Consider the following 12,170-nt stretch of genomic DNA (forward strand, 5'->3'; position numbering starts at 1 on the left):
CAGAGTACAGGAGAAAGTGACGGATCGCTGCTTGTATTCAAGATGTAACGCAGACGTCCATCCTAGGACTTATCCCCACTACGAGAAAGTCAGCTGCCATCATCATGGACCTACCGCACGCTACACCATCATGGACCTACCGCACGCTACACCATCATGGACCTACCGCACGCTACACCATCATGGATCTACCGCACGCTACACCATCATGGATCTACCGCACGCTACATCATCATGGACCTACCGCACGCTACACCATCATGGACCTACCGCACGCTACACCATCATGGACCTACCGCACGCTACACCATCATGGACCTACCGCACGCTACACCATCATGGATCTACCGCACGCTACATCATCATGGATCTACCGCACGCTACACCATCATGGACCTACCGCACGCTACACCATCATGGACCTACCGCACGCTACACCATCATGGATCTACCGCACGCTACACCATCATGGATCTACCGCACGCTACATCATCATGGATCTACCGCACGCTACACCATCATGGATCTACCGCACGCTACACCATCATGGATCTACCGCACGCTACACCATCATGGATCTACCGCACGCTACACCATCATGGATCTACCGCACGCTACATCATCATGGATCTACCGCACGCTACACCATCATGGATCTACCGCACGCTACACCATCAAGGATCTACCGCACGCTACATCATCATGGATCTACCGCACGCTACACCATCATGGATCTACCGCACGCTACACCATCATGGACCTACCGCACGCTACACCATCATGGACCTACCGCACGCTACACCATCATGGACCTACCGCACGCTACACCATCATGGATCTACCGCACGCTACACCATCATGGATCTACCGCACGCTACATCATCATGGATCTACCGCACGCTACACCATCATGGACCTACCGCACGCTACACCATCATGGATCTACCGCACGCTACACCATCATGGATCTACCGCACGCTACACCATCATGGATCTACCGCACGCTACATCATCATGGATCTACCGCACGCTACACCATCATGGATCTACCGCACGCTACACCATCATGGATCTACCGCACGCTACACCATCATGGATCTACCGCACGCTACACCATCATGGACCTACCGCACGCTACACCATCATGGATCTACCGCAAATACACCATCATGGATCTACCGCACGCTACACCATCATGGATCTACCGCACGCTACATCATCATGGATCTACCGCACGCTACATCATCATGGATCTACCGCACGCTACACCATCATGGACCTACCGCACGCTACACCATCATGGATCTACCGCACGCTACACCATCATGGATCTACCGCAAATACACCATCATGGATCTACCGCACGCTACACCATCATGGACCTACCGCACGCTACACCATCATGGATCTACCGCACGCTACACCATCATGGATCTACCACACGCTACACCATCATGGATCTACCGCAAATACACCATCATGGATCTACCGCACGCTACACCATCATGGATCTACCGCACGCTACACCATCATGGATCTACCGCACGCTACACCATCATGGATCTACCGCACGCTACACCATCATGGATCTACCGCACGCTACACCATCATGGATCTACCGCACACTACATCATCATGGACCTACCGCACGCTACATCATCATGGATCTACTGCACATCCTGTATTATACTCCAGAGCTGCACGCACTATTCTGCTGGTGCAGTCACTGTGTACATACATTACTGATCCTGAGTTACATCCTGTATTATACTCCAGAGCTGTACTCACTATTCTGCTGGTGCAGTCACTGTGTACATACTGTACATTACTGATCCTGAGTTACCTCCTGTATTATACTCCAGAGCTGCGCTCACTATTCTGCTGGTGCAGTCACTGTGTACATACAGGGGTTGGACAAAATAATGGAAACACCTAACATTTTGGCATCATAATCTTCGAACGTGATAAACATGCAAACCGTGACATATGGTAATGTTTTGTAGTTGATTATTTGTGTTATGTGATATGTGTATGTAAATTAACTGTTTGTTTTGCATAATTGTAAGAACATTGATGAGAACCTGATACCAATGGCAGACCTCTCGGATTTTCAAAGAGGCCAAATTGTTGGTGCTCGTATGGCAGGCGCTAGTGTAACAGAAAGTGCCCGAATGCTTGGCGTGTCAAGAGGTACTGTCTCCAAAGTAATGACTGCGTTTGAGAGAGAAGGGATAACGTCCGCAGCAAAGCACAGGTCCGGCCGAAAGTCAAAGGTGACTGAGAGAGACCGTAGGACTCTAAAGCGAATTGTGAGAGAGGATCGCAAGACCACAGCTCCGAAAATCACTGCTGAGCTCAATGAACACCTACAGAACCCAGTTTCCACGAAAACTGTTCATCAGGAGCTGCACAAATCTGGATTCCACGGAAGAGCTGCAATTAGAAAACCGCTGCTCTCACTGAAAAATGTTTCCAAGCGTTTAGAGTGGTGTAGAAACCTCCAGAATTGGTCCCGCGAGCAGTGGAAACGTGATATTCTCAGACAAATCATCGTTTACCCTATTTCCGACCTCCGGCCGAGGGTACGTTTGGAGACAGCCGAAAGAAGCATTCCATCCAGACTGCCTTCTCCCAACCATAAAACATGGTGGCGGTTCTGTGATGATCTGGGGTGGTATTTCATGGAGATCTGCCGGGCCAATGATATCCCTTCATGGAAGAATTAACAGCCGAGATTATTTAGGCATTTTGGGCGGCCAAGTGCATCCAATAGTTCAAGCACTGTTCCCGGAGGGGAACGCCATCTTTAAGGATGATAATGCACCAATTCATACACCTAGAATCGTTAAAGCATGGCACGAGGAGCATTCTAATGAAGTTGAGCATCTCATCTGGCCCCCACAGTCCCCAGACCTCAACATTATTGAGCATTCATGGTCGATTTTAAAGATTCAAGTTAGACGTCGATTTCCGCCACCATCGTCGCTCAAAGAACTGGAGGGGGTTTTAACTGCAGAATGGGCTAAAATTCCTTTGGAAACAATTCACACCTTGTATGAATCCATACCTCGGAGAATTGAGGCTGTAATCGCCGCAAAATGTGGACCTACACCATATTAAACTAACTTTTGTTGATGTTTCCAAGTGTTTCCATTATTTAGTCCAACCCCTGTACATTACTGATCCTGAGTTACATCCTGTATTATACCCCAGAGCTGCACTCACTATTCTGCTGGTGCAGTCACTGTGTACATACATTACATTACTGATCCTGAGTTACATCCTGTATTATACTCCAGAGCTGCACTCACTATTCTGCTGGTGCAGTCACTGTGTACATATATTACATTACTGATCCTGAGTTACATCCTGTATTATACCCCAGAGCTGCGCTCACTATTCTGCTGGTGCAGTCACTGTGTACATACATTACTGATCCTGAGTTACCTCCTGTATTATACCCCAGAGCTGCACTCACTATTCTGCTGGTGCAGTCACTGTGTACATACATTACATTACTGATCCTGAGTTACATCCTGTATTATACTCCAGAGCTGCACTCACTATTCTGCTGGTGCAGTCACTGTGTACATACATTACATTACTGATCCTGAGTTACATCCTGTATTATACTCCAGAGCTGCACTCACTATTCTGCTGGTGCAGTCACTGTGTACATATATTACATTACTGATCCTGAGTTACATCCTGTATTATACCCCAGAGCTGCGCTCACTATTCTGCTGGTGCAGTCACTGTGTACATACATTACTGATCCTGAGTTACCTCCTGTATTATACCCCAGAGCTGCACTCACTATTCTGCTGGTGCAGTCACTGTGTACATACATTACATTACTGATCCTGAGTTACGTCCTGTATTATACCCCAGAGCTGCACTCACTATTCTGCTGGTGCAGTCACTGTGTACATACATTACATTACTGATCCTGAGTTACATCCTGTATTATACCCCAGAGCTGCGCTCACTATTCTGCTGGTGCAGTCACTGTGTACATACATTACATTACTGATCTGGAGTTACATCCTGTATTATACTCCAGAGCTGCACTCACTATTCTGCTGGTGCAGTCACTGTGTACATACATTGCATTACTGATCCCGAGTTACATCCTGTATTATACCCCAGAGCTGCACTCACTATTCTGCTGGTGCAGTCACTGTGTACATACATTACATTACTGATCTGGAGTTACATCCTGTATTATACTCCAGAGCTGCACTCACTATTCTGCTGGTGCAGTCACTGTGTACATACATTACTGATCCTGAGTTACATCCTGTATTATACCCCAGTGCTGCACTCACTATTCTGCTGGTGCAGTCACTGTGTACATACATTACTGATCCTGAGTTACGTCCTGTATTATACCCCAGAGCTGCACTCACTATTCTGCTGGTGCAGTCACTGTGTACATACATTACTGATCCTGAGTTACATCCTGTATTATACCCCAGAGCTGCACTCACTATTCTGCTGGTGCAGTCACTGTGTACATACATTGCATTACTGATCCCGAGTTACATCCTGTATTATACTCCAGAGCTGCACTCGCTATTCTGGTGCAGTCACTGTGTACATACATTACTGATCCTGAGTTACATCCTGTATTATACCCCAGAGCTGCACTCACTATTCTGCTGGTGCAGTCACTGTGTACATACATTACTGATCCTGAGTTACATCCTGTATTATACCCCAGAGCTGCGCTCACTATTTCCTGTATTATACTCCAGAGCTGCACTCACTATTCTGCTGGTGCAGTCACTGTGTACATACATTACATTACTGATCCGGAGTTACACCCTGTATTATACTCCAGAGCTGCACTCACTATTCTGCTGGTGCAGTCACTGTGTAAAGACATTACTGATCCTGAGTTACATCCTGTATTATACCCCAGAGCTGCGCTCACTATTCTGCTGGTGCAGTCACTGTGTACATACATTACTGATCCTGAGTTACATCCTGTATTATACCCCAGAGCTGCGCTCACTATTCTGCTGGTGCAGTCACTGTGTACATACATTACTGATGCTGGGTTACCCCCTGTATTATACCCCAGAGCTATCACAGCTGAGTTTTCGGTCTCTCTGCATTCAGTCTGTACACTCCTCTGTGCTGAGGTCTTGTTACAATGTGTCAGTCCGGCCTCTGTCGCCCCCCCAGTGTTGTTCCCCCTAGTCCTGCTGAGATGAAGTAGCCGGTTTTCACCACTATAGCCACAGCTGGCATTGCCCTATAAGTAGATAATAGTTTTGAGCGCAGTGTGCCGCCACATGGTACTCCTTCTGCAAAGGCTACATAATAGAGCCATGTGCCTCCCAGAGCTGCACTCATAATTCTGCTAGCTTACTTTCCAGCAGGATAACTGCAGACCAGCTGTATGCGGTTTCCTTCTGCTGCAATGGCGGCTTTTTTGACTGAAGTTGCCAAGTAAAGCAGGAGGAGGCGGTGCTGGGTGGGGAATAGAGCCAGTGTGACAGAGGCTTCAGATCTACCATAGCTCTTCAGCCTCATTTGCATATCAATCAAAGGTCGATTTCTTAGTAATGGCATCACTGGACTCGTCTTTGAAAGATCAACACGAGCGTATAGAAAAATAATAAAAAAAAAATGGAAAAAAATGACTGAAAATATGAACTATAAAAACAAAAATGGAAAATTATTACGGTAAATAAATAAAAATGAAAAATATGAAATAAAAACAAAAATAATGGAAAAATGAAAAGGAAAAAATAAAAAATAAGTAAATATAAAATGAAAAATAAAGAACTATAAGAAAATTGAAAAAATGAATATAAAATGAAAAAATTATGAATAAAAAATGAATAAAAATATGAAAATTAGAAAAAAATAAACAAAATATTTTTTTTACAAAAATGGAAAATGAAAAGAAAATAATGAAAAAATAATAAATAAAAATGAAAATAATGGAAAAATGAAAGGAAATAAAAAGTAAATAAATGAAAAAAAAATTAAATCTAAAAAAATGAAAAAATATATATATAAAAGTAAACATTGGAAAAAAATTAATATAAAATGAAAAAATAATGAATAAAAAATGAATATAAAAATATTAAAATAATTGGAAAAAAATAAATATAAAATAGTTTTTTTTTTAATGGAAAATGAAAAGAAAATAATGAAAAATAAATAAAAATGAAAATGGAAAAATGAAAAGTATAAAATAAGTAAATATAAAATGAAAAAAATAAATATAAAAGAAAACAATTGAAAAAAATTAATATAAAATGAATAAATAATGAATTAAAAAAATGAATATAAAAATATGAAAATAATTATAATTCAGGGTGTGAAATCCTTCCGACAGAAGGAGGCGGCAGAATTGAGAACGCAGAGCAGGAACTCTGAACACTGCTGACCCCTGTAATCCAGGCTTCCTAGTAAGAAGGTCAGAGATCAAGCGGGACGAGATAATCTGCCCGATCCTGCCGGGGGTAATCTGCTTACACCGCTGCGTATGTGCCGCGGCCCGGGGGACAGCGAGCCCACCCAACTACTGCCTCCACTCACTGGTAGGATGCAGAGACCGGACCCCCCAACATCACACATTCGCTACAACTGTGCGCTCAGTAGTAAGGAGCTTTATATTGTGTCAGTCTGGAGAGAGCACAAACTAGGATCAAAAGTGAAGGAAACCAGACCCTGACCCGCTGAGGGGGGGGGGGAGAGGGGGGGTTAAGAGAACCCTGTGAGCCACACCCCTTTATAAAGGTCATAAATATTAGCACGAAATAAAAAAAAGTGCTCGCATCTCGGGAAATATATGCACGATTTCTAAATAAATGAAAAAAAATAATGAAAAAGGAGGAGAAAAGAAAAAGAAAAGAAATATATAAAATTATTAACAAATAATGGGAAACAATAAATATGAACTGCAAAAATAAAAATAAATGGAAAATGAAAAGAAAATAAAATGAAAAAAAAATACATGAAATAAAAATGAAAAAAAAAGTATAAAAAAGAAACATTTATAAAATATGAAAAAAATTTGAAAAATTAATGACTAAAAAATGAATAGAAAAATTTTTTTTCTCGTTATTTTCATTTTAAGTTATTAAAAAAATGGAAAAAAATGACTGAAAACATGAACTATAAAAACAAAAATGGAAAATTATTAAATAACCAAAAATGAAAAATATGAAATAAAAAGGAAAATAGAAAAATTAAAAGGAAAAAATAAACAATGAGTAAATATAAAATGAAAAAAATATATATATAAAAGAAAACAATGGAAAAAAATGAATATAAAATGAAAAAATAATGAATAAAAAATGAATATAAAAATATGAAAATTAGAAAAAAATAAATATAAAATAGTTTTTAAAAAAATGGAAAATGAAAAGAAAATGAAAAATTAATAAATAAAAATAAAGGAAAAAGGAAAAAATAAAAAAGTACGGTAAGTAAATATAAAATGCAAAAAAAATGAAATCTAAAAAATGAAAAAATAAATAAATAAAAAATGGAAAAAAAACGAATATAAAATGAAAAAATGAATATAAAAATATGAAAATAATTAGAAAAAAAATAAATATAATAGTTTAAAAAATGGAAAATTAATGGAAAAAATAAATAACTTGGTTGTAGTGGAAGAAAATACGAGCAAAAAACTGGGCATGTGACAGGGCCTCTAAAGAATAAGCATGTGATGCCTCGTGTCCAGACCTTACTGTCCATCATTCAACAGGAAAATATAATTGCAGATATATATATTGTACGTTCTTTACAAACAAAAGAAAAACTTGAAAAAAAAAATAAATAAAAAAAACAACACTTCGCCTATAGGCCTGCAGGCTTTATACACAGGCACAAAGCATCATGGGAGGGGACACTGTACACAGGGCTGGTAATGAATGAAGCCATGTGCTGTGGAGGTGACAGTGGCCTGGGGGGGCGCTGCCATGTACCTGTGCAGGAACGGGGAACCAAAACAAAAACATTCCCAACCTCACCACCACCCCCAATCCCCCCCCACCCCCCCCCCCCCCCCCCGAAGGACAAGGACTCGCTGCAGATGGAGAAGGTTGTAGTGTCCCTGATCCAGGACTCCAGAACTACAACTCCCAGCATGCCCCAATAACCGAGTCTCACCACACGACCATCTGGACAATATCACCGCGGATGCCGTATCTGGCTGGTGTGTGTTTACAGGGTGGCTGCTCCGTGACCTGGAGACCACTGCGGGTCACATGTATACAGGGGGCTGCGCTGTCACCACCCACCCCCTGCAGCAGAAATGACATTTCCCAGCATGCTCCAAGTGTAAACATCCCCTCCCCCATTATTTACGTTTCCCACACACCCAAGTTGTAGGAGTCCTGTACCCCCCCCAGCAGCTTCTTTCCCCTTCTCTACCTATAGCCCAGGAGACCCCCACTACTCTCCCCATGATCGGCGGCACATTTTCAGGCTGGTTGGAGGCCCCCATTCTTTACACTGCAGGTTCTCATTTTCTGACCCCGACCTCTTTCAGAGACCCCCCTGCACCATCAATTCTGTACTGTACAGCAGCCCCCCGGCATTCCCTCTCCCGCCCCCTCCTATCTACCTCTGTTTCTATATCTCCCCTCCCCCATTGATAGATGCCTTATTCCTCATCTCCCTCACCAGTACAGTGACCCCCATCATTGTTCTCTTTGGCCCCCCATATAATGTGCATCCCCATGTCAGCATCTTTCTGCCTCTCCATGATTATTTACCCCCCTTCCATCATCTTATATATAGATTCTTCCCATTATTTACCCCTTTCCATCCACCTCCCATGAGGACCCCCAATATTTCCCCATCCCATGACTCACCCCTCCTCCAGGAGCTCCCCACATAATATTTACTCCTCCCAGCCTCCATCAGGCCCCCTTTATTCCTCATCACCGCCCACTTATCTGCTCCTGACGACACTTAATTGTTTACCCCATCCCACATCTGGACCTTCATCAACCCCCCACATACCAACATCATCCCCTTATCTGCCCCCAGGACCCTGCTTTATTATTTACCCCTCCCACCATCTACCCCAGGAATCCCTTATTTACCCCGCAACATCATTATTATTTACCCCTCATCAAGACCCCTTTATCACCAAGACCCCCTTATATCTTTACCCCTTATCTCCCTCCACAGCCCCGTTATTATTTACCCCTTATCCAACCCTCATCAGGACTCCTTTCATCATTATTTACCCCTCTTCAGGAGCCCCTCATCTCCCCCCAGGACCCCTTTATTATTTCCCCCTCCTACCCCCCCGGACCCCTTTATTATTTCCCTCTCCTACCCCCCCCCCGGACCCCTTATTATTTTCCCCTTCTATCCCACCCCCCCAGGACCCAATTATTATTTTCCCCTCCCACCCCCCCCAGGATCCCCTTATTATTTCCCCCTCCTACCCCCCCCCCCGGACCCCTTTATTATTTCCTCCTCCTACCCCCCCCCCGGACCCCTTTATTATTTCCCCCTCCTACCCCCCCCCCCAGGACCCCCTTATTATTTTCCCCTCCCACCCCCCTCAGGACCCCCTTATTATTTTCCCCTCCCACCCCCCTCAGGACCCCCTTATTATTTTCCCCTCCCACCCCCCTCAGGACCCCCTTATTATTTTCCCCTCCCACCCCCCTCAGGACCCCCTTATTATTTTCCCCTCCCACCCCCCTCAGGACCCCCTTATTATTTTCCCCTCCCACCCCCCTCAGGACCCCCTTATTATTTTCCCCTCCCACCCCCCTCAGGACCCCCTTATTATTTTCCCCTCCCACCCCCCTCAGGACCCCCTTATTATTTTCCCCTCCCACCCCCCTCAGGACCCCTTATTATTTTCCCCTCCCACCCCCCTCAGGACCCCTTATTATTTTCCCCTCCCACCCCCCCAGGACCCTCTTATCTACTCCCCTCCCACCCCCCCAGGACCCCTTATTATTTTCCCCTCCCACCCCCCTCAGGTCCCCCTCATCTACTCCCACCCCCACCAGGACCCCTCCATCCCTCCTTGTGCCCGCGGCGGCGCCCCCTGCCGGTACTCACACTCGGGGCAGCTGCAGCGGCGGGGCGCCCCTCCTCTGGAACACGCCGTCCACGAACACCCCGTTCTTGCCCAGGCAGCGCAGGTAGAAGTCGCCCCCGGCCTCGTCGTCGTCGTCGTCCCCGGCCGTGAAGATCTCCAGGTGCCGGCGGGAGATGAAGCTGGAGTGCCCCATGCTGACATCCACGGAGCCCTGCGACGAGTTCCGGCCTATGGTCACCGAGCGCTTCTTCATCAGGTACTCGAACTCTCGGCCCTCCAGCCGGGCCACCGACACCCCGCCGCTCATCACCACCGCCGCCATCTTGTCAGCACACACGGAGGGGAAGGTGGGGACGGACGGACGCACGCCCGGGGGCGGCTGACAGGAGCTCCGGGGACCGGCGGCGGCGGCGGCAGCCAGAGAAAAGGAAAGGGGGAGGCGCAGCCAAACATGAAGCGCACGCAGCCGACGGGCGGCAGCCAATAGGAGGAGCCGGCTCTGGAGACGTCACGCAGGGGGGCGTGGCGCTAGCGCTTCGGTTGAGACGTGTATTGAATGAGAAGATCTGAGGGGGGGCGGGGCTTGGTTAGGTTGAGGCGTGCTGAAGTTGTTAATGACAGCGGTGGGCGTGGTTACGGCGTGTTTGGTTGTAGCGCAGAAAGCGGCCTGGGCCTGCAAAAATGTGGACGGGAGGGGTTTAGTCTATGAACACACAGCATGGCAGGGCCGCTATCACACAAACCGCGGCCACAACAACAACAAACAGCCACAGGAGGAGGCTCCGAGGTGCGTGTGTCTGTGTGTGTGCGGGGGCCGACATGCATCCGCCAAAAATGGCAGCAAATCACACAGGATCGTCAAATGTCGGCGAGTCTGACGGCAAAACACAGTGAAATCAGAAGCGTCGCACAGCCCGAGGAGAAAGCTGACGAGATTTACCTCACAAATGGCTGACAGGAATACGAGTGTCATAAAAATACAGACCTACCGAAAATAAGACATGAAAAGTGGCGGAATATGACAGGAAACGGGCGAAAGCTCCCGTGTACTGTGTAAAAAAAGCACTATCCCCGCACATTTACCTCAGACATGAAGGCAAATGTGCTGTTTACCTACAAAATGCAGAAATGGATGTAATTTATAGTAATAAATGCTATAAAATGGCTGACAGGATCAACGGCGTAGCAGAATGTCAACTTCACCTCAGAAATGTGACATTTACTGTGCAAAAAGGCAACATGGTGACGCATTTACCTCAGACACGGTGTAAAGTCTCATATTTACCTCAGAAGTGAAGCGATATGTACGATTTACCGAAATATGGCAAATTTACACTATAAAAAAAATGGCTGAGAAATACAGCAAAATATCAACTTTGCCTCAGAAATGTGAAAGTTACTGTGTGAAAAGGCAATATGGCAACGCATTTACCTCAGAAACGCTGTAAAGTTTCATATTTACCTCAGAAGTGAAGCGATATGTTCGATTTACCGAAATATGGCAAGTATACACTATAAAAAAAACCGGAAAAATGGCTGAGAAATACAGCAAAATGTCAACTTTACCTCAGAAATGTGAAATTTACTTAGTAAAAAAGTAGCATGGCGACACATTTACCTCAGAAATGAAGTCAAAGGTACAAATTAGCTAAAAAATGCTGCGATGGATGGAATTTATAGTGAAACATGTAACAAAATGGCTTACAGAATATCAATAATGATACACGACATAGCAAAATGTCAACGTCACCTCAGAAATGTGACATTTTACTGTGTAAAAAAGCAAAATGGCGACACATTTACCTCAGAAATGGTGTAAATTCTTATACTTACCTCAGAACTAAAGAGATATGTACGATTTACATAAATATGGCAAATTTACAATATAAAAATATGCAAAATTTGCTGAGAAATACAGCAACATGTCAAATTTACCTCAGAAATTTGCTGTGTCAAAAAGCAGTATGTCGACGCATTTTCCTCAGGAAAACTGTAAAGTCTCACATTTACCTCAGACGTAAAGTGATAAGTATGATTTATCGAAATATGGCCAATTTATCATGTAAAAAGTTGAAAATTGCTGAGAGGACTTAAGTAATGACAAGAAATATAGAAAAATCTCAAATTT

The 12,170-nt window shown here is 44.6% G+C and overlaps 1 protein-coding gene across 2 annotated transcripts in view; it reads right to left on the reverse strand.

The window, feature by feature from the left end:
• FOXK2 (forkhead box K2) overlaps positions 1 to 10,480 on the reverse strand; it is a 34,518-nt gene extending 24,038 nt beyond the window's left edge. The window contains exon 1 of one of the 2 annotated variants that reach the window (XM_077254582.1): positions 10,063 to 10,480. In XM_077254582.1, the coding sequence (XP_077110697.1) occupies positions 10,063 to 10,364 (302 nt within the window). In that variant the 5' untranslated portion in view covers positions 10,365 to 10,480. The remainder of the gene's footprint in view (positions 1 to 10,062) is intronic. The other variant, XM_077254581.1, reaches the window with a different exon arrangement.
• Positions 10,481 to 12,170: the final 1,690 nt, after the last annotated feature.

The sequence above is a fragment of the Ranitomeya variabilis genome, chromosome 4 (genome assembly GCF_051348905.1).
Source record: "Ranitomeya variabilis isolate aRanVar5 chromosome 4, aRanVar5.hap1, whole genome shotgun sequence".
In the NCBI taxonomy this organism is placed as follows: domain Eukaryota; kingdom Metazoa; phylum Chordata; class Amphibia; order Anura; family Dendrobatidae; genus Ranitomeya; species Ranitomeya variabilis.